Source organism: Scophthalmus maximus, chromosome 10 (assembly GCF_022379125.1).
Source record: "Scophthalmus maximus strain ysfricsl-2021 chromosome 10, ASM2237912v1, whole genome shotgun sequence".
Lineage (NCBI taxonomy): Eukaryota > Metazoa > Chordata > Actinopteri > Pleuronectiformes > Scophthalmidae > Scophthalmus > Scophthalmus maximus.
The window spans coordinates 8,600,283-8,624,270 of record NC_061524.1 but is presented as its reverse complement, the minus strand read 5'-3'; the positions used below and the strand labels follow the sequence as shown (position 1 = coordinate 8,624,270).

The 23,988-nt window shown below is 42.4% G+C and overlaps 1 protein-coding gene across 1 annotated transcript; it reads right to left on the bottom strand.

The window, feature by feature from the left end:
- Positions 1-98: 98 nt before the first annotated feature.
- On the bottom strand, positions 99-18,696 carry btaf1 (BTAF1 RNA polymerase II, B-TFIID transcription factor-associated). The gene is made up of 38 exons (XM_035605694.2): positions 18,256-18,696; positions 17,166-17,289; positions 16,897-17,011; positions 16,208-16,351; positions 15,655-15,854; positions 14,976-15,109; positions 14,538-14,667; positions 13,888-13,956; positions 13,596-13,685; positions 13,415-13,510; positions 12,738-12,914; positions 12,400-12,540; positions 12,148-12,272; positions 11,696-11,816; positions 11,382-11,486; positions 11,103-11,252; positions 10,460-10,602; positions 10,137-10,311; positions 9,823-10,026; positions 8,947-9,367; positions 8,632-8,816; positions 8,373-8,529; positions 7,377-7,486; positions 7,053-7,254; positions 6,709-6,857; positions 6,456-6,608; positions 5,840-5,961; positions 5,066-5,233; positions 4,822-4,899; positions 4,588-4,717; positions 4,341-4,482; positions 4,077-4,207; positions 3,686-3,808; positions 2,967-3,119; positions 2,659-2,870; positions 2,389-2,548; positions 1,684-1,854; positions 99-1,330 (listed from the first exon to the last, which is right to left on the bottom strand). Exons 1-38 carry the CDS (start codon positions 18,267-18,269, stop codon positions 1,190-1,192), a joined length of 5,565 nt encoding a protein of 1,854 aa, XP_035461587.1. The 5' UTR covers positions 18,270-18,696; the 3' UTR covers positions 99-1,189.
- Positions 18,697-23,988: the final 5,292 nt, after the last annotated feature.

Genomic DNA, 23,988 nt, shown 5'->3' with positions numbered 1-23,988 from the left:
TTCTTAACTTAACATCTAATCAATATTAATATTTCTGGGTGTATAACCCACACCATCTACTGGCCATTACCATGAACATGCAAAGAAAAGATCTGGCGTTCAAAGGTCTGCAGAATTTATTACAATTCCACGCTCATAAACAAAGAGCAGCAATTACAGACATATGTACAAGTCTATCATTATTTTAAAACACTTGTGACAAGTTTCAGGTACCAGTTTCAGCGTCTCTATAATGCTGCTTCAAGTGCAGTGCTGTCCCAAGTTGTTGTTTTTTTTTTCTCTCCCCACACTAGAAAACATTGATTATTTCTCCACCAGAGCCTCTTGATGGCCACAGGTCGTGTGAAAGGATTCTCCCGACGAGGGTAAAAAAAAAAGAAAAAAAAAAAAAGTAGTGCAACCTGGAGGAGTCATCTTGTTGAGCACAATCGTCACTGATGTGCTATAAAAAGCCAGAACACGATGCCATTCTGTGGTTCCTCCAGCGAGCTTGGCACTCACCCCCCCGTTTCCTTTTTGTCGTACAAAAACATGTTTGTATCCCGGGGTTTTACAGAGAGGTATTGGAAGGCGTGCGTGGGTACAGCAGTGCTTCTTAAGACTTTGTGATGGCAGATGAGAGAGGGTTGGTGCGACTGGGTAACGGTGTCTGAAGCGGTTAACACTGTTTACTCTGGCAATCCGACATAAGAGGAGGGCGGCGGGCTGTGAGAGCAGCACCTGGTGCCATTTACTGTAAAGCATAATTATGACACACCGGAGGCCTCGAGAGCAGTGACATCACTGTACACAGCAGTGACACTGCCGTTAGCTAAACTAACACTGGAGACGTCTGTTACCAACAGTACGTTGTCGGCGCGCCTTATGTTCTGTTTGCAGATTTGTTGAAAACCTGCGTGGAGGTCATGATGTCTGATAATGCTCAGAAACATTAAAAGAAAATGTTTCAACGCTGGTGCGGCATACGTGTCATTTTTTGGAGCAGTAACGTGTGGATTTAGTTCTTGTTTTGGCTGTTAGTTATTGCTTAACCATTAGCCATCAGTGATTCCTTACAGTAACCTTTGAGAAAGTGACGTGGACTTCGGAATGGGGCAGATAACTGCAGCGGTGTGTGTGTGGGGGGGGGGTCCTCCTCGGGCTCTGACCAGGTCCTGCTTGGCCGGCACATGGAGGCTTGCGTGGGCTGCTACTGCAGCGAGTGCATGAAGCTGTCCAGGTTGTACTCTGTGTCGTACTGCTGCTGGTCCCATAACTCTCCCAAGCCGTCCAGCACCGACTTCATGGAGTCCTTACCCGAGGTCGACGCCGTCTGCTCACCCTTCTCATCCTGAAACACATTTACACACAATGATAAAGTTCAGCAAAGTGGTGTTTGTGTGTCAGGCATGCACAGGACTGAGCAAACAGGAATTCTATCAGATGCTTTTTTTCCTATTTAGACTGATCTGCAGAAAACTACAAACACTCTATCAAGCCCTCTTCAGACATGAACTCTGGAAAAGGTCCGGATTAAGCTGTAGTTTGCTGTTCACAAATGAATATTAATAATGAAATAGTTCTAAAGTTCCTTTAGTTGTGCGTCGACTGTGTTGACAGCAGATAAGATCCACAATGTAAAAAAAAAAAATCTTGACAAGAATTTACTGAATTGGGCTCCCTGAAACACGTGTGAGGCGTCACCTTGTCAAGACTGAAGAGGTTGAGGAGCTGGTCGGTGCCCATACTCTGCAGGCTGGCGTTGTCTTGGCTGATGACCGTGTTGGCGATGCTCATCTTGAATTTCTGCAGACCCATTATCTTCTCCTCCAGCGTGCCCCGTGTGATCAGCCTGTACACGTTCACGACCCGTTTCTGCACGAGACAAAACAAACATGTACGGCGTGAATGTGAACACGCCGTACCGAGACGTTGTTGGACAGTCTGCCTCCCGGTCATTGTCATTTGGTTCATTTTGCATCGCTGGTTTCAGACAAAGAGCAGCAATGTCACACAATCCAAGGCTGTCTAAAGGCCAAGTTTAATAATGCAACGAGGAAACGCTGATGAACAAGTCGCTTCCTACTGTGCAGCTGCAGAAGCGTCTTGGATTCGGTATCACCTTTGTGCATTTTAAATCTATGAAATAATTTCCATGTGCTGTAGAGAAACACAGCCCAAACCGTTTACGTCCAACAATAGTGGTCAATGACGTTGTTAACATGTAGCCGAGTGTGTGTGTGTGTGTGTGTGTGTGTGTGTGTGTGTGTGTGTGTGTGTGTGTGTGTGTGTGTGTGTGTGTGTGTGTGTGTGTGTGTGTGTGTGTGTGTGTGTGTGTGTGTGTGTGTGTGTGTGTGTGTCTCTCTCCTGTATTTTGTTGCATGTTAGAAGTGTATCCGTCTACAGTACCTGTCCTATCCTATGAGCACGGTCCATGGCTTGCAGGTCCCTCATGGGGTTCCAGTCATGTTCAACAAACACCACAGTGTCAGCTCCCGTCAGGTTCAGACCAAGCCCACCGACGTGGGTGGTGAGCAGCAGCACGTCGATGGAAGGGTCATTGTTAAACCTGAGTGACAGAGAGAGGAAATGAGTTCACACTCACAACAACCAGCAGCAGCAGCAGCTTGTTATCATCAACATGTACAACTGTAAAAAAAAAAAAATCAATCCACCGACCTGGAGACGATGGCGTGGCGATGGCCAGCCGGCACGCTGCCGTCCAGCCTCAGGTAGGTGACGTTGGGCAGTTTGGGTTTCAGCAGGTCGTGCTCCACAATGTCCAGCATGCTCTTCAGCTGACAGAATATGAGCACGCGATGCTGGGCCACCACGGCCTCAGGACCTCCCTCCGATCCCCCGCCACCACCAAGACCACAGTCCAGCAACAACTGGGGAACAGAGTTGATCATCAGGATACCAACAATCTGATCAGAAATGTGTCCCGATGGGTTTCACTTATGATTCTGTCATGATCCCCTCATTACTTGTTTGAGAGCGGAGAGTTTGGGCGCGTGCTGAATGTCCCGCAGGTTGGAGTTCTGACACGCCAGCTGCTCGGTGATGCGTTTGTACTCTGGATGCTGCAGGGTCAAGACCAAGCTGGGGTGGTTACAAAGCTTCCGCAGGTACTGCAGGGCCTGAAAACCAGGAGAGAGGAAGGAGTCAGAATGAAGAAAGAAAAATAACTAATTTAATTACTACACATCTACTCAATAAAACTAAAATCATATGAAAAATTAAAATAAAGGTAACCTGTGGAGTTTTTGACCTCTAACACTATAGCTGCTTTCAGGTGAGCAAATAGTCCAGTGTTCTGGATTTTCCTGAAAGTTTCCTGCCAGCCCCCCTTGTAAAATGTCTGAGTGAGCCCATGTGAGTGGAATGTTTAGTGTAAATCATCCTGCTGTTGTTAACACGTCGGACTGGAACTCTCTTGCTGTGTTCTTAATATGGGAAAGGCAAACTCCGTAAAATCCGCAGAATCAATTTTCCAGACATTTTCCGGAGCTCATGTCTGAAATTAGCTTAGGAAGCAGTTTTCCACGAGTGGCTCGGTTTTATTCATCTTGTGCACAAAGGAGGAGGGAAATAAATTCAACACATCTGTCCTCAAGGAGACACTCAGTACAAACACACGCACCTTTACTCTCAGGTTTACATTTACTTCTCCAAAGAGATAAATATTGAGAATGAAACTTAGCACCTGGAAGACGTGGCCCGTGGCCTTCAGCTTGGGCTTCTCCTCCTCTTCTGTGGAAGACACAGAGATGCTGTCCTCCACACTGGCCTTGGCTCGAGACTTGGCAAAGTCTTCGTACAGCTGAACCTGCAGGTGGTGAGGAAACATACCAGGTTGTTACACCGAGACTGTACCATCATTCAGCCGTGGTTACTGTGGAAAAATCAGTCACCTTACTTCCAAAGTAGAATTATCCACGCATTTTTTTTCCCTTTATGATGAATTAAACTTACATGGGATGCCTTTAGTCACAATAACTACAACCAAGTGCAAGAAATAAAAGCAGTAGTTTCTGTGTCGATAGTGGCGGACCAAATGTTTGCCCGTGAGCACTGTCCATTAGGACGACAAGTACCTGTAAAGAGCTCAAGTTGCAGTAATAATCCTGTATGATTTTAGGAGGAAGGTCCTGGAGGACGTCCTCCTTCATCCTCCTCAGAAGGAAGGGGAGCACCTGGCGATGTAGGGCCTCCATCGCCAGGACACCTAGAGGGAGAAACCGAGATTAACCACAGTTAATAATCCTAATTGTATTATTAGAAAAGACATTAATGAGAAAGCAAAAAAAAAACAACAACACTGTAAGCATTGTTTTGACAAGGACGGAGAGCTGACACACCTGCCTCCTGTTCCCGCGAGGAACTTTTGGCGTCGCGGCTGGCCAAGATGGGTTTACCGTAGCGCGCAGCAAACTGCCGCTCTGTTCCGAGGAACCCCGGCATGAGGAAGTCAAACAACGACCAGAGCTCGAGTACGTTGTTCTGGGAATAGAAAACGGCGGGGAAATTATTTGCCTGGACAACATGCAAGTAAAGAGCTACAGTTTCATAAGGCCAATACGCTTGAGGTGTAAGATGGCATCTCACCTGAATGGGTGTTCCTGACAAGATGACCCGGAAGTTGGCCGCCAACTGCTTAATGGCTTTGGAAAGTTTGGTTTTCCCGTTCTTGATGACATGACCCTCGTCAAGAATACAGTAATTGAATTTGATATTTCTGAAAAAAATTTAAAAGATATTTTTAACACAAAACACAAAACCAGATTTTAATCAATAATGATATGGATTGATTAATATTATCATAAGCGGGAAAGTACTCACCTAAAAAAGTCGATGTCATTACGTACAACATCATAAGAGGCTACAACTAGATTGTGTTTCTTCACAAGGTGTTGCAACCTAAAAGAAGACGACGTTAATTTGTTAGATTAGCTTTACACAAATGTCACGAAAATATTTATCATATAATCATGGACCCAATCTTTATTACACAAGCCTTGATCTGTTGCAAGAGAATATGGTTAATGTGCCCATTTAAGTTTTCTAAAAACAGAATGGTTCTTACCGCATCCGTTCTGTAGGAGGCCCTGTGTAGTGCAGTGGGTTGAGGTATTCTCTGCTGCAGAACTTGCCCACTTCATCCACCCAGTGGCCAGTGAGTGTGGGAGGACAGACCACCAGGGAGGGCAGGGGGCTGCAGTCTGCGGCCTTTGTCTTGGCATATTCTTGTGCCCTGAATAGAACATCAAACATACAGGAGACTGAGTCAAGTTCACTAACATAGGACTTCAAAACATAAAAAGGACAAAGAGGAAAACCAGACCAGACCAGTGCATTAGAACTGGGACAAATCTGTTGATTTTGAAATTGTCACACGCTGCTTTGTGAATTGGTTGAAAGCACTGGACACAACACTTTAATAGTTTTAATAGTTTAGTTAACATTTTACATTGATAAGCTTTTTCAGCAGCAGGTCACTGCACTCCAGCTCCTTCATTCTCACTGACGTCAGAATCTATAGCTAGGGATTTTTCTGTATTACCAATTGTTATGATCAAGTTAAAAATTATAAGGAAAGAAAGCAAGTCTTAATTTATATTATGATAAAGTAATCAGTAAGCTTTTACATATAAAAGCTTCTCAGATGAATAGGATATTTAAATACACATTGCACTTAAACTATGAATGTTCTTAAGATATACAGATGTGCTGTAGATTGAACGTCACACGAGTGATGGTTCAATGTGTCATCTGACAGAGGAGCTGGGTCAGTGCGCTGACACTGAACCAATGGAAGTCAAACATTACTAATGGTGATGGTGCCGCTGGGACTGTTTACCTGAGGCAGTGATCTCCTGCCAGAATGCAGATGGACTGCAGCGTCTTCCCGAGACCCATGTCATCACACAGGATCCCGTGCAGCTTGTATTTGTTCAGGAAGGAGAGCCAGTTCACGCCGTCCTGCAAGAGGAGACACATCAACACCGAGCGGACAGGAAAAAACACCCGTTCCATTTCAGAGTGACATTTTCTCCTAAGTCAGTTAAGGTTGAAATGTCAGGGACCTGGCAGCAGCAGGTTGCCCAACGGCAGTAGAATTTAAACTGGATTTCTGCTCCGCTCCATTAAAGAGATGGATGGCTGCTCTCGGCAGAGCTACCAGAAACCAACATTTATAGACACACCCCATCTCCATTTGACTGCTTTAAATTTACTCGGCCAAAAAATAAAATAAACATTTCTTGTCAGCATCTCTGTTGTCGCCAGCCTGCAGCATATAAAGCAATGCCTGAATCTGGCAGAAAATTGTTCATGCTCGAGGTGTAGAGGCAGGACAAACAACTCCAGTAACATTTAGTGTTTTGTGTCTGAGTGTGATAAAACACAGGGTGTGAATCTTTTATCGAATGCCTGAGGAGGTATCGGAGTGTGAACCCAGAAAACACAACACACACCTGCTGGTACTTCCTGAGCTCAGCCTTAATGGGCACAGGGATCTTATAGTTCTCCAACTTTCTGCTATCCAACAGTTGCTCCAGGAAGTGGCGTTCTCTGGCTTTCTGGCGGATAAGATCTGCAGACATGGCTGGAGGGTCTGGTATACCCGCCTGTAGACAATAGGAAAAAAACAAAACATTTCCTTCAGACACTTAACTATGATATCAGTCCGTTTTGTTTGTTTAAAAGCTTTGGCTCGAGTGATCTTACCTCTAGCGGAAGAAGCCGGATGAGTGTGGCAAAGCACTGCGTGGCCATAAAACGAATGCTGTCACTGGGGTCGCTCATACGGCCCAGAACTGGTACAACCAGCAGCACAATGTACGGTACGATGTCCACATCCAGCTGCTCCATGACACCTGGTTGGGACGTTGGTCAAGGAAAGTATTGTACAGAAATGACACAGCAGCAACCTCAAAATCCCGACTAACCCTCCTTCACACTCACGATTAGTTTTAAAACAGCATTACTTCTAATCTGCAATGGAGTGCATTTCTATCATACTACATCTAAAATTATGAAAATGGAATCTCAAGATTTTATGTGAAGGATACAGGCTAAAGCCTCGATGGCTCCCTCCTGTTTGGTGCAGTCTTCAATGGCAGCTAACCATGGGAGGACGCGCTCAAGGAAACTGTTCATGGTCTCCAGCATTGCCAGCTTACTGAGCACGCCCACACAGCGCGCGGCCATGTGACGCACCGCTGTGTATGGGTGCTGCAGGCAGGTGAACAGATGCGGTAGGTGCTCCAGTAACTGCAGTACACCATAAAGACACTTGATCAATCATCTAGTCGTTTTACATGCTGTTGCCATACTGAATGCTGTTCAACTACTCTTGCAAGTATGATGGAGCAGTCTTGGAGAGTCAATCATACCAACGGTTTCAGTTCAGGAGCCATGGCCCCAGCGATGACCTCCAGAACTTGCAGAGAGTTGACCAAATCCTGGGCTGCAGCGTCTCCCCTCTCCAGCTGGACCTGTCTGTCTAGAACACACAAGAGACACACAGTGATTCAATGGGACATGGTCACTCAGAGTACATCAAGTACATGGACAGTTACATATTACTGTTCTTCACAATTTGAACAGATATTTCACTCCAGTAGGTTTAAGTCAGTTTAGAAAGAAGTGTATATGAGACAGCCGTTCCGAAATTGCAGGAGTTAAAACGTAATTGGACAATTCTTTTAAGTGTTTCTTGAGCAGCTGGGTGTTGACTCAAAGTTACACAAAAGAGATTACAACAAAGCATTGATCTATCAGAAAGAAATCCAGGTAGTTTGTTTTACCAAAATCAACAGTTAAGCATATTACCAAATGTAAACGCAAAGTTTTGTGGAGGACCAGAAAATGATTGCTTCACAGCAAGTCAATAATTATATCAAGTATTGTAGGCGGTTCTTTCCTTGTCAACGATTAAGAGACGACTTCTTAACCAAAAACCCCAGAGGTTTCACCACGAGATCCAAACCTCTGGTAAACCTCAAACACAGACAGGCCAGGCTGCAGTTCACAAAAAGAAACCGCTAGGGAACTGGAACATAGCTTCACAGAATGATGAAACAAAACTTAACCTTTATCAAAATGACCTCATGTGTCAAACTTCGTATGGCTCCTGTTATAGATTTCAAATTGTATGTGCTGAAACACAGAGACTAAACAGCAAAATGTAATTGTCCAAATTACAATATTTTGAACCCAACATGCTACAGTTAGCTGCACGCAAGTCCATTAAAGGACTAAAAGTCTACAAGCCAATGATAATGCTTGCTAGAAGACTATTTGACCTCGTTAGTTTATAAGAGTTTATAAGTTTCGTCGCAGAAGTCTATCGAAGACTTAAAATCTAATAATCCATCCAATCAACACACCGATGCATTGATTTTCCGTCACCGCTGTCCTCAACGGTCCCACGGTGTTCTCCCAGAGGTAAGGAAGAGACTTGGTGAGGTCTTCACTGAAGTGCCTGGCAACAGTTGTAAGGGAGAACTCTGCCCCTCTTCTCTGAATAAGAAATGGCTTCCTGCTCTATAAGGAACAAAGCATAGAAGGAAAAAAGGGGTCAACACAAACTGCGGTCAAGATGAGCCAAGTGGGAGAAATGTTCTTGTTCCGTTAAACCCTCTGTACCTCATCATTATCGGTGCTGATGGTGCTGCCAGGAGGAAGCTCTGTTGAGGGGGGCTTCGGGGCTTTAGGAGCGGGCCCCCTCTTACTAGTGACAGCAAATGCTGCTCTTTGGTGACGATATAGTGTGATGATGCCGCGGGTTTTGTTGACCATGTGATGCATGCAGTCTTTTTCCAACCCACCACCTGAGGAACATGGTCAGCAGCAGTTTAAAGTCACTCTTAAAAAACATCAGTGAAACAGTTTCAATCACGTTGGTAGCTGATGGGTCTGGTAAAATTGCTGAAAATATGCCAAAGCTTCAACTGCTCTTACCTTTGGCATTTTCCTGTGTGGGGGGCACGGGGCAGGCGGACGATGGTGTGACTGACGAGTCCACGCAGGCCGAGGCACAGAGGTTTTTGATGATCTTGGGGTTGGGGCAAGGCGAGCGTCCAGCACACTGCTGCAACAGCTTGGATATAAAAGCAGCTGTGTAACCCTGAATCAGGGTGTTTTCCTCCCGCTTGATTGCCTCCATCAAAGGCCGGACCAGTGGGTTAAGCTTGTCAGGAAGCACTTGCAGGTTGATGACAGCGCATGCTGTGAACATGTGGACGCGCAGATGCAGCTGCTGCCATTCCGCGTTGGTCTCCACCACTGTCGCCTGAGCCTGCTGCCGCTTACTGTCCAGCGCCTGCCACGGCTTAGACGTCACGCTCAGACCTGCTGTTGACTCTGTAAAGACGGTGGTAACCTAGGAAAAAATTGAGAGGAGAAAGTGAGTGACTGGAATAAGAGCAACCTGTTAAAGAGTGCAATATCCATTAACCTTTGGAGCTGAGAATCACCTGGGTACCAAATCATTAATACCAGAGCTGTCGGTCCAGGGACTGAAAACAAATTACAGTTGGACATGATGATAGCAGCGAAATACTATGACAGCTCAATGTGATAATTACGATACAAACGTTTGCTATATTTAATGTTGCTGGTCCTCCCGTGATTCATTTTTAGTTCGCTTTCAATTTATTATTTATAAAACCAAAATAAAACATTTAACACTAAATGATAAGTCTCCCCTGTTTGATGAAGAGCTAAAGTCGTTTCACACTCTACGCACTAGACAGGTAGTTACTGACATTGGGGTGAAGTTTATGGATTCACATGCCTGTTCAAAAATCATTTATAGTTTTTGAGTTATTGCCTCACCAGTTCACTAGCTTGGTCAATGGTGAAAACGCTACAGTTGAGGCGGTCTTGAAGATCTATTTGAGAATCGGCCAGCAAAGCGGTGAGCTGCTTGCACTCATTTTGCATGCGTGTGAAGGGGATGGCGATTTCATCGTAGTACAACTGCTCAGACAGAATGGCCAGAAGACGAGGTTGCACCATGGATGACACCACCTGGCAATCCTGAGAGAGAGAAATTGGAAAGGTTGTTATTCTCACACCACATCTAAAAAAAGAGTGTTCCATTTTGTAATGATTCCTACAGTAAACAACTCAGAGCCCCAGCTTTTCACCTTCTGCAGTGCAGCCCACTCGCAAAGCACCAGAGCCACAGCTATGCGCTGCAGGGCAGACTTGGAGTTGAGGTGGAAGAGCAACAGCTGGCCCAAAGACTCGGCTGGTCGGATCTCCTGAGATGAAGCATTGAGCTGAGGGTGACAGATACACCTACACAGAGCCCCCAGCAATCTGGAGATACAAAGAGAGCAGGGAAACACCATCAGGACTATTAGCATTTTAAAGAACTATATCTGGCATTCAAACAGTTTTTTTTTTTCTTGAGAGAAAGTCAGTTTTAAGTGAATATTCTCTTTCTAGTGCAACAGTCAAAACTTACTTGGCAGCCATGAGGCGAGCTCGAACCACGACGTAGTCCCTCGTCACAGAGTCGTCCGTCACAGTCTCAGCCCCTGCGATATACTCCTGGACCGTTTCCTTCACCTGATTGGACCCCAGTCGAGCCTTTGCACCAGCCTTGTCCTGTTGCATCAGCACAACGTTCATTATTACAAGTAAATTAACTGGAACTATACATCATTTGCATGTGGCATTATGAATGTTCCTTGGAAAAACAAAAAGGCAGCTTGTTGCCATCATTGCTGACACCTTTTTAATATACAAACATGTTAAATCAATTGGGTATCAAGTTACTTGTTGGGTTGAATGTGACTTTTCTGCCGTATTTTTGTGTCCTCAAGACTGTTCACTTTTCCAAAGCTCTTTTGGCTGAAAAATCACACAAACCATAGCTGTAAGATTCTCCTGTGGCCTTCACACTGTCTGCTAGTCTGCCGCCCAGAAACCTCCCTGAGCTGCACTCATTTTGTGTGGCGTCACAAAGCCCCCTACCATCCTGAGCTGTATTATACTGACATAACCACTGTACGCCCTTACACACTGTAAACACAAAAGTCCAGCTGAAAACAGAAGAATATGAGAATTAAGTCCATGTCTGATTTAGCCGTGAAGAAATGTACAACCTTGGATCGAGCTTTCACTTCCAGCAGCATGTTCAGGTCTATAGGAATCTGTGAGGCCTGCATCATGAGACAGAGCCAGGCACCCATCCACGGACAGCTGGCTGCAACCACATACTGCTGGGGGGCCTGAGACAGCAGCTCCATCCACACCTGCACCAAGGGACACAACAAGAAAGAAGAAAAAAAATGATTAAAACTTGTAATTGGAAGAAAACACTTATGGTCATCTAGTTAGTTTTACTGCTCAGATCAAGTTATAATGTCGGGGACGCAGCAAACCTTTTGGATCAGTTCAAGGATTTCTTCATTGCTCTCCAGTATGCAGGACTGGAAGATGTGCCGGAGCATATCTTGTAGGATGGGGTTGATCCACATTGCACAGCTCTGAATAACAAAATACATAAACCACCACTTTGTCAGATAAAGAAATATTAGCTAGCATTAAAGATGAGAACCAAAAAAAACAAAACCTTTTTGTGAATATAAAAGAGCAAATAGAAAACATTATATTGTTTTAACAATATTTTGATACATCTGTTATTCTGTGAAAAAAAAGAGTCAAGAGTTTTCCTTTTGTTCTTAGTCAACTTTACCTGGTCAGCTTTATACAACAGAGTGTAAAGAGTTTCCAGTGCTGCACGTCTCACTGATGATATAGTGTGTCTCAAGAACGGCCAAACACGAGGAACCAGGACAGTTAATGACTGCTGCATGCTAGAGTGGACAAGAAGGTGCATAGAGAAAAAAAGTAAACACACATTAAGAAGATTTTATAAAAAACATTTTATAATGCATCACAAAAGCCAGTGCTAATCTATTTTTAACATGTTTACTGGGTGCCTTTATGTAAATTGAGTTTTGCAAATCTCCCAGTACCAACACATCACATAATATAGAGGACACAATTTGCCTACATTCACCATAATGACCAAAAAGATAGATTTAGATTTGCAATGTTAGTAATTTGTGTCTGTTGTGAACGCACCATTAGGGCAATACAGATATTACAACATGAATTATTGTTGCTCTCAGTTATGATACAAACCTGCACTGTCGGACTTGTGGGTAGGTGAGCAGTGAGGACAGCAATGTCATGATGCTGTTGGTGGAAGCAGTGAGGTCGTCCAGGTCTAGAAGTGCATCCCATAGTGTGTTCACTATATAGGGCACCTGAGAGACAGGATTTTACAACTGAATTAGGGCCGAAAACGAGGACAGCATGAAAAATAACTGAGCCGAGAGAGTCGACAGAGACTGACAACTCGATGGTTAAGGGCACTTGTTTTGCCTCTCTGACCTTACTGGGCAGTAGCTGTACCAAGCCTTCCACCACAGGGATGAGGGATGAAGCCGCCACAGCTCTGACATCATCGTCAAGGTCCTGTAGGCCGACAGTGATGGCAGGGAGCACCCGGGGCAGTAACACAGAGATCAAGTCCTGAATAACACACATGGGAAGAGACGGATGAAGATCATATATACCCCCCAGACCAGAGAAAAAGCTTTTTTTGTGCATACACATATCAGGCTCCCCCAGTCTGAATTCATGACCATATGGCGCTCAAATCAAATACACTGAAGAACCCTGCCGCGCTTATTTAACACCTCATCATTTACACAAAAAGCAGGTGGTACCTGCCGGACAGCCAGGGCATACTTGATGCCGAGCAGGCCTCCATGACGGACCTCCCACTGGTCTTCTTTAAGCAGCTTCAGCAGAACGTCCACCGTCATGGAAACACCAGTTTCATTCATGTGGCGAAGGGCCACACCAAGAGTCTGGGCACATGTCTCCCTGACAGGAGCCACCACCTGGAAAGGGAGACAGACATAAGATGAACAAGCCACATAAACAAAAATAATTTAGCTAGATAACTAGTTAGACTCTTTGTCAATATATTTTGGTGACATAGGTCTCAAGTCTTTATAATATTTTGTGATATTACTTTAAATCGACAAATCTTTTTTACATCCATAGGTTTTTACACCTTGAAACCAAAACTATACAAAGTCCATACACTGATTTAAGTTTTTTTTGCTGAATTAAGTATTTATTTAGAGGATTTCCCACTCTGCTAAAAATGAACATTACTACTGAAATATGGGACAAAGTCAAAACACAACATGACTACATAAAATATCAACTACAATGACGCTTAATCCGCACAACTCCAACAGATGTTCATTGTTAAAGCTATATGTTGCATTGTTGTTTACATTAGACAAATTTATATTTTGTCACAACTAACATGAAGAATGTAGTAGAGCAAATGGTACACAAATGTCAATTAGAAGATCGTAAAAACACCGACCTCATCTGATACAAAATCACCAAAGCGGTCCAGAGCGAAGACGCAGAGTAAGCGGATGACCAGGTCCTCTATCCACTCCTGATGCTGTCGCAACATCTAAAAGAAAATGTCAAGACAGTTCTTGACACGTTTGATCATCACCAAAATGTTTGAACTTCCTAAGAACAAGAATAAGAAATACCTGTTCTGCAGTGCTTCCCACCAACTTTCCACCCCCAGCGCCTTGGGACTTGAGGATTTCTCTAAGACCTGTACCAGCACCGTGACGAATCTGCAAACAACCACACAGTTCAATTTATTTATTATTTATTTATTTATCATACAAAAAAGGTGTTAAAATTTGTGTTCTGGGTCAGTGTTTTTTTATTATACATTTTGTGGGCTCAATGAAGTCAATCATATATAGAAAAACACATACATACAATGTATGTGTATACAGTTAATACTATTGTGTAAAAATGCTCTGTTTTTACCTCCCACGAAGGATTGAAGACATCATTGCAGAGCTCTTCACAGAAGCTCTCCAGAGGCCACTCATGTGTCTGAAGAAAAAAACGGTGAAACATCAGCTGCAACTCTACAAAACATGTTTTATATTGTCTTTTATACCAGTTCAGGGCTCAACGGTGAACATTTCTCTCAGGAAGCTTGTTTTTTTTGTTTTGTTTCTAATTACATGCATTCCAAAATTTAGCCAAAGCAGAGTATATTTTTTTTCTTTGTGGAAAAAAAAAGATGTACCAATGTTGAAGATTCTGTGGCATTGGGGCCAAGAACTAATACTTTATAGAGGGAATCACACTCTACAGTGCAGTATCATGCTGCATTGGCTCATGAAAATAGGCTTGTAAATGTGAAATATTGATTTGGTTGGTGACGTGAGAGTTCAGAAACTGAGGATGGAAAGATACAGAAGTTCCCCAAGCTCTAACGATAACAATCGTTAGCAAATCAGTGAGAAAACTTTCAGCAGCAGCTTCCTAAGTTTGAGCCGGTTTTGATCATCGCTGCCGTCAATTAAAACCACAACACAGACCGTTTCTTCGACATCTATATATTGTATCACCAGATAGCCACTATTAAAAAGGACTGAAATCGGGATGAAAAAAATGTATCTTGATACCTCTTCTGAAAGACTGGAGTTGTCTGGAACGTTGTCGATTAAGACTTTATTCTCTGTTGCCGGTTGATCAATAATGACATTGGTGGTTTTCCTTCGCTTTTCTTCAGGTTCACCCTCAAAACTGTCATTACTAAAAAGATAAAGAGATCACAGAGTAAAGAATTTCACCCAACTGTGGGTCTTTTAACTTTACAGATAAAAAGACCCACATCTGTCATGATCAAATGAGCCCACACCTTGCCAACTGCTGGAAAACTGATGCTAAGAAAAACATATTTGTCTGGATATGAAGAATCAAATATCCATCAGTTTGTATAATTAAACCCAGTATAAATCATTCTACGTCCAGGGTACGTCTTTTAGGAAATATACATGATATGCTGAAAACTCTCCAGCCATAGTCAAACATGTAGGTCTAATAAGAGTCTGCATAATCACCTCTTTTCATTTGGATCCACGTCTCTGGATCGTTGTTTTGCCACTAGTTTAGCCATCCTCTTAGCCTTATTCCTCTGACGATTGCTCATGCCTGGACAGAACTCTGAGTCAATCAACTCAGCAGCATGAATGGGCTGAAAACCAAAAAACAGTGGAGCTGATTATACACTTTGAATCATTTCTGAACAAACACACACAAGTTTTAGCCCATCCATATAAACGATTCCCCCCCAGTTCTCAAACTAAAATGTGGCCAACAGTGTTCATCTGTTCGCAACAGGAAAGGCACACAAGCCTCGTAGAAAATCAGACACATGACACAAAACCAACCCACCCAGGTTGACTCATGACAGGCTGAGAGAAAAAATTATCCAAAGACCCATCAGGCCATAGAGAAGATGACACAATCGGCATGATGGCCTGTTAAGACAAGCCTTGGTGCTGCAATGCAAAGTGTTAACATAACAACACATTCAGAGTCACATCTGTAACCAGGCACATCACAGCAACATTCTGTCATAGCGATAGAGGCTTATATCCTGCCCGTCTTATCTTTACTTAATTCAAATAGGTCAGAAGATGATAATCAGCAGCACCCAACTACTGACAGAGCAAAAACGGCACCAACTTCCTCCCTAAAACTTCTGATTATAAGCTCAACTGCTAAAACGGGACTTACAACGTGGTTGCGGGAGCTGGATCCAGCTGTGACTTTGCTTCCATGGGCTCTAAGTCCACTTAGTTGACAGTTATCGTCAAGGTCCTCGTCATTGAATAGCTCCTCTGTGTCCATTCCGATAGTGGCACCAATGTCCAGACCCAACTTCTTCTGAAGAAGCTTCCTCTGGCGAGCAAGTCTTTCCTTAGGGTCCATCTCTCCTGAGAACAAATGAGGTGCGGAAAAGGGATGGAGGTGTAAAATGTAGTTGTGGGGTGAATAATGGTTTATCTGAGCAACAAAGTGTCCCTCTGGAAAAATGCAGCCAAGGACAAAATGTTAAGAATCAGCTCAAAATATTAGCAGTGATGAATAATGATATTTCTCCATGTACGCCTATTTAGTGATGAGGAGTAAATCTGGTGTACAAAGTCTATTTAGTTTGTTAAGCTGTGCAGTGAGTGTACTAAAAAGAAGAGCCGATGACCAACCTACTCTTTTATTTCTCAGTAGTGCAACAGTGTGGAAGTTACTTCAGCTGAAAACGCATAAACAAAAAATAATTATTACAAACCAGCTTTGTCATCCTGCAGCTCAAACTCCGCCCCAGCAGATCCCAGCAGAGAGGCCCCATGTTTGAGTAGACGAGAGATGTCGAAGTTGTAGAAACTCAACCGGTCACAAGAGGAGTCCTCTGGAGACAAGTCTTCGCAAGACTCTACAGGAAACAAACACCAGAGTCACTGCTACACATTTGTCCCTGTAACTACTTAATGAATCTGTGCACATTTGTACTGATGTAGAAAAGCTTCAAATGGCCTCTTTTCACCCCATTGTGCCTTTCCATTTAGAGCAATCTAACTGTAAAACCTTTTTAAACCTATTAAAGAAATAATGATTTGATATTTATTTTGATAATTATGGATATCAACTGATATGAAATTTTTTACTGTGATAACGTTTTTGGCTGTATCACCCAGCCCTACAATAGTCTTTTACAGTGTTGCATCATGGGTTGTTTATTATGTTGCTATGTTAGTGTTTTCAAGTCCATTTATAGTGATTTTTTTCATGCGATCACTCAGAATAATGTCAGGACATAACGCTCACTTCATCAGTGAGGAAATTGGTTTCTTCTTCTTGCTAATGTCAGTGTGTTATGAAAAACAATCTCACCTGTGTTTTTATATTCTTATATAATGTTGTAATGATAATGGTCCAAAATGATGTGACACTGCATAATGAACATGCCTAAGAGCTCACCTTCTTTGGGTTTGGGGGACGGGTCCCACTCAGGAATATTCTTCACAATGGCCTCAACAGCTTGGCCTGCTGCTATTCGAGTGTCCCAGTTGGGACTCCTTAGGTATGTCAAGACCTTACAATTGACAGAAAAATACATCTAATTTACCATACATACAACTGAAACTGTCTGGCCTATAAAGAGAAGGAAACAGAATACAAAACAAGCAACACATAGCACAACATTCCATGGTTGATGGTGGTCTTATAGAACACATTAAAATACACACTTTTGAAAGAAGGTTGTTGAGTTCATGCGGGTGGAGTTTGACCACTTCTCCAAGCTGCTGGGCTGCCGCCTTTCTGGTTACCGGTGTTGTTCCGGTGTCGAGCAGGATGAACAAACGATCAAGTCTAATGACAGGTTGGAAAGAAAAAAGAAATGTCAACAGAAACCTTGCAGACAAGACACAATGCACAGCACTGAACCAACATCCTGGTTCCTCCAACCCAAGTTCCATTTGCTCTATTGCCAAGCTTTGAAACTAATCGGAAAAACTGAATGTAACAAACCTTTGTTTGTGCACATTAATATGACATGTATCTTTCATTTTAGCCATGCATGCATTCTGTCACTGATGATGCATGGTGTTAAACCACCATGTACTATTAATGGTTTGACTTTGCACCAAGGTAAACTGTTTAGTGATCCTGGTCTGGCACTGAGGTCATTAGCAGTCTATTAATAAAGTGGAGTAGATTAGAGGTGTACAGGGCGTGACCCCCAGGTACCACTAATACTTGAGCTTAACTGCAGATGGGTCTACTTATTTGTGCAAAACAAGACCCCCTGACACCACGTGGAATGATCACAACAATCACATCACTTGCAAAGAGCACTGCAAAAACTTAACTGGTCGAAGATGACCACTTCCAAACTTGCGACTTGCCCGGCTTTGGCACTTGCCAGATATGATGCCGCTGACTTGGAGTCTCATAACTACACAGGTAACCAATGGTGGCGTCTCGTGTTTTCACACATGCTTCTTTTGCTAGCCCATCCCAGTAGGTTGACGTTGGTTAGCAAGTCTACAACAAGGTAGAGCATTAGCGTAAAACGCTACATTTTAAGATGAATGTCGCAGCTGCAGTTGAGCACGAGTCCGAACTGAAGTGTGAGCCCCTGTCCGTCCCGGGCCTGCTAACCCGAGCCACGAGTAGTGACCAGGTTACACCACAACGCTCCGGTCGGTTAGCTTAGAAGCTATCGTTAGTCGGCCGTCGCCAAATCAAGAGATAGCGGGTATTAGCAGGTTAGCTAGCCAATTGTTAAGGGAAGCCAGACAGATAGGAAATAGTCAGTATAAGCGTCACATTTACCTCGATACAGCCATGGTCACGAGTGTTAAGGCCCTTCAAGTCCCGCATTCAAATGGCGAGCGGGCATTCGAGGATGTTCCCTCTCTGCTGTTTCACGTTTCCAATGCGACCGACAACAGTAGCCGAAGTCATTAGCCACTTAGCAGCTACCGCTAGCTAGCCGAGGGCCCAGGCTGCTGCCTGGGACCACACCGACTGTCTGCCGGAGAGAGCGCGACTTCACCACCAATTCGTGGCTTCAAAGTTGTCCCTCTTGTCTCTTCGGTATCTTCTGCACCAAAATGTCGCCAAGCACCACACGCATATCAATCTATAGCACGCGCTACCCCTCAGCACTCCTGGTAGATAAGTATTTCAACCTAACACGGTGTAAAGAGTTATTTAGTTGCCCGTTGAGAGCTACCCAGAAGACTGTTTTTATACGAGGAGCCATCTTGCATTTATTCCTTCCTCCGGAGCAGGCGGGGGCTGATTGGCTAGAAGCGTTGGGGAGAACCAATCAGAGAGGACGTTAAACGGGGAAACGGATGGAAAGGGGAAGATAGAAAAAAAAGTCGGATGCCATAGTTTACATTTCTCACATATTGTTTACATATTTTCCAAATAATTGTAAAACAAAATAAATTATTTAGGGTTCGTGTGCTTTATATATCTACCTATCTATCTATCTATTATTTGCTGTTTTTTTTATTAAAAAAACGATACGTGTGCTTCTTGTCTTTGATGCTTTTTAAATTTGTTTTAAATTGAGTTTGTGTGGAGTACTTTTTAATGGCTGATTTGAAAGGCGCTATATAAATAAAGATATAATTATATTTACATTAATCGGTAGGATTAACCAGCTGAGCAAAAACGCAGTCAGTGGATGTATTTGTAGCATACAAATATGTATTATATAAATAGATATACATAGCATTTTAACAAAGTGACTGTTTTAAACCTATCAGATACTATCATACACACACACACACACACACACACACACACCATATGACTGTATTTTAATAGTTTATGAGATTATATTTTCTTAATTTATTACCTATAACTTTTTCTGTATGGCATTCATATCCTAACAGTAACTGTCTCCATATGACTGCAGAAGGCGAATTCTACAGTACACAACTACAATGTTGGTACTTGAAAACATTTAAAAAACAATTTAAACCAACATACATCACACAACCTTCTCAACTGAGAATTAAACACTCACCAGGCATATTCATTTTTCTGACAGCTGTTATTCTAATTTTTTTTTAACCAAATGTTAACTGAGACTTCCAGACAAACGTGTCATTAAACCACTTGGATCACATCAGTATAATACAATGTGAAACTCTGCAGGGGTTTGGAGCTCAAACTTTATTGAGTAGCTGTGTATGTGAGGAGTTTTACTTATAGTGCAAGAGAGACCAGGAAATGAAGGCCTGACTTTATGGGTGACCTTTCTCATTCTGTGCTCGTAATATTTCATGGTCTTTTAAATTGGGAGACATTCATATTAAAGATTTACATTTTTTTTCTCTGAACTTTAAGTATCCCGAAGGAGGAGTCCTATTTTTCCGCCATAAATGTGACGATTAAATATCACAAGTGCAGTCTGACCTCTATCGTTTGAAGGTTTTTCCTTTTCTACCTGCAGGTGTTCGTTTTGTAGGCCATGGTTGAGAACACTATAGCTGCAGTATTTAGTTCAGCAAAATATCCAAAATACATAATGTTATTGGTAATTATTAAACACAAATAAAACCAAATAAACAATCTGAAACTGCTTTATTCATGTGAAAAATATTAATATTACATAGTGAATGAACACCAGAGGAGAATCAACTTATACAAGAGTGCAGGTTTTAGTTAATGGAGTTGCATCTAACATCTTACATCAACATGTGAAAGCGTCACCGTAGAGAACAGTTGCATAGAATTTGCATTTGATAAGATATAATCACATAATAGGCACCCTTTCTGTCTGCCGAATTTCGGTTATGAAACATTCTTATGCACTATCTAAAATAAGCACATGGGCTCTGCAGTTTTGAAGTACTCCGTGTCCTCACATTTAGATAACAGTACACTCTGATTTAGTATTTCATCTCTTTGGGACAGTACAAAGTATAGAAGCTATATGGACCATGAAAGTCACTTTGAACAACTATTATGAAATCATCAACATGCTTTTCTATATCTCAACCAATATGATTGCCATGTTTTGATGGTTTTATCTATTTATTTTTTTTATTTTGCTTATATGTAAGTAAGACTGAAATGTGAATTGTTTGTATAATTTAAAGTGGAGTTTATTAGGAGCAGGTTGCATCACAGCTGCTCAGTGAGTATAAAAATGTATCTATTTCCACCTACCACCCTCCTTTCAACATGTTGCTTCTGCTCAGTACAGCATCAGAGCACAAGAGAAAATGAGCAAAGTTGTCACATATCGGGTGCAACTGTAATGGATTGCAGCACAAGCTACAACATGTGTTACACTGAACACGTTTATTTTTAGAACCGATAATGATGTACATTCTGTTACAAAATGAACCAACACAGTTTCACCTACTGATGTCGGGGCAATTGGCCTGCAGGACCCAGACAAAGCTAAACACATGTTTGAAAAAAAAAAAAGACAAAGCATCAGAATCAAAATGTGTACAAACGAAGGCGAGGGATGTCTGTTTGACATCCCTGGCCTCTACCTTATTTGCATGTACTCCTGACATTTTCATGCTGGCTCACAAAGGCACCATCTGCCTTCTGAAGGCAAATAGATAACCAAACCTGAATGGAAAAAAAATTGACAATGTTATTGTAATGTAAAAATAGAAAATATATTTTCAAAACTTTGAATACAATATATCACCTGAATTTACGTAATTAGCTTATTAATCCTCCTTCAGCGGGTGATATGATTTTCATGAGGCACTTGGTGTGTAATGTGCTCATGAGTCTGGAGGAGGAGGATGCATCACTCCCTGCAGCATAAAAATCTGACAGAAATTGCCCCCCCCCCCCCCCTTTCCTCTATGTGCAATTTCCTGATGTGATCCCTGCTTAATCTGAGTGTCACTCGCAGACTAAGCCGCCCCATGTAACACTATTACATCAAAATCAGGCCAGTGAACTCTGCAGCATAATACTTCCTTATGGTATTACCACATGACTCTTCTGTGCCTGACCCGGAGACAATGAAGTTCATCTGAAGACACCTTGTCTGAACTTGACTTGAAGGCATCAGGAGCAACAAGTAAATGCTTGGCTTTTGAGAACTGTGAGGTGCCGCCTGTCAAATAGCGGTAGGATTAGGTTATCTTGACCTTGGCACAAACATATACACACACACACACACACACACACACACACACACACTTATACGCACACAAGAAGAGTATGCATATTATATATGTATTTTATTGTCCTAGCACCACTATAACAACGTAGACAAGCTTCAAGCTCCTATCAGTATGACAATTATTTTTACTCTTCATCTTTGACTGGATGATTCATTAGTAGTGACACACCCGTTGTGTTGTGAGCTGACCACATGGCACCAAGACATAAAGTTCTCTTCAAGGTCACTTTTCTTTATCAGGGAGTTACATCACACGTGTACACATATGTACATTTTGAATGTGGAAGATACAGTTTGCCAAATTGCGCTCGTGGTTGATTTAGTGTGGATGGACTAACAGATGGAGCGGTGGGTGGTTTGGTTTTTCACATAAAACGTTTTAGCAACTACAGAAGAGCATGAGAAAGTCGTTGAACTTATTTCTTTTACATCTTTTTCCTCAACGACTTTATATGGAAATGTAAAAAAAACCTAAAAAACAACCCATATGGTATTGACATTTGAAGTTTCCTATGTTGCCTGGTGGGATGAGTTTACTTTTGACTTTAATATATTCCTTCCTTGCTCAGTGGGGTTTGCTTGCATCACCCTGACCACACACTTGACTCTGTTGACTGACAAAAGGATTAACACAGAGCCAATATGTATTTTTGAAAGGTATGAGAATTAAAAGCTACTCTATGGGAGGACTTGGTGAATAAATAGGCGGTTGAGACCAAGCAGAGTGGTAAAGCTGCCTGGATTGCTTCATAAATCTTGGTCCACCCACTGGTTTGGCTGCTGATTTGATATCCACAGTGTTTGGGAGGGGGAGGTAGCGAATCATGACCGGCGAGAAGACTGTGGTCCTCGTCACCATGTTCATCAGCCCGCTCTCTCCTCCACAGGAAGTCCTGCAGCGAATACTCCCTGAACGGAAATGCTATTTTCGTAGGTCTGCCACTTAATGACATGTACTGTTGGGATCAGGAGTGCAATAGAGGTTTATTTGTAAGGGTCGCTTCAATCAGGTTTGACCACATCAAGTGTGGAAGTGACTTAAATTAGAATCTGTCAAGACCCTAACCCAAAGTATAACCATGATGTTTAACTAAGGAACAGCTTTGTGTACTTCATTTTGAAGTTGAATGTCCAGGAGTGTGGGGGCATATGGTTCACAATACAAGAAAATAAATATTTAGCCATAATTTAGCCTTAATGTTTAGATGTGCTACTTTTTCCACATCACTTGAGAACAAAGGCTTATTTTGATGATTTTTTTAGAGGCAATATCATTTTGCATGCTGACATGTCTTATGAAACTACTAAGTTCAATATCTGAAGGTGAAATCTCTGCTAAAGCTCATTTTGTCAGCCCACATAAGAATACCTGAGCTATGGCGCCAGAGAGATAAAAGCATAAAGAGAAATGTGCCACATACTGCCCTCTGCAGACCGCGGATTGCATGGGCACAAGCTGTTAATGACATTATACAGTATACTGCATGAATCCCACACAGCCCTGACTGACCAGTTGTTCAGATGTGGTGGTCCAGTATCCACTAAAAAATAGAGCAAAAAAGATTCCTCAAGTCACATCTGTATTACAGTCATGCATTATTTAGCCTGTTTACACTCAACTTAGAGTAAATCCCCAGCGCTCTCCACCGCGATAATTAAAAATGAGGAATTATCTTTTGTTGGAGTGGTTCTCCATCCCACCAGTAAGAGTTCCACACAACTGAAGCTATTCTGGAGCTACAGAGCACACCTTTGACTTGTCATCCCTGATGCATCACTGGTTTTCTACATTTCCTACTTATATTGGATAGCCGGCAGTAGAAGGACGACAGACAATGCGGGGGAGAGAGAAACGGGGAAGGACATGCAGTAAAGATGCGCACTGAGAATGCAGACGTTAAAGGTCACGGTCAGCACCTGGGCCTCGAGGGCATTCTTACTTATATTATTTATGTAGCATAAAACTGGTCAGGAAATTACAGTTTTTATTAACTGTCTGCTCTTGAGGCTGGATGGAGTACAACCATCACAGCCCTCCCATGTTTAAATACATGAGGACACATCTTAAAACTCTGAAAAAAAATATAGTACAACACCAAAAGCAGCTATGACCTCAATACTAAAAATATGATATGCTAACAACTATGACAGTCAAAAAGGTAATATAATTAGTCTATACAAAAGTAGACTTTGGGGAAGAAGAGTTATAATGGCTTGCATTAGATTGTACACATGTACTAAATAAAGTGGCCACTGAGTGAAGTTGGTTAGTTAAATGTCATTGGGTGACAAGTCGACCATGTCCAAGGTTTCCGATACAATAACTGTAAGATGCCATTTCAAACCAGAACCTAATACTCTGCATTATAATGTGACATATCAAAGAA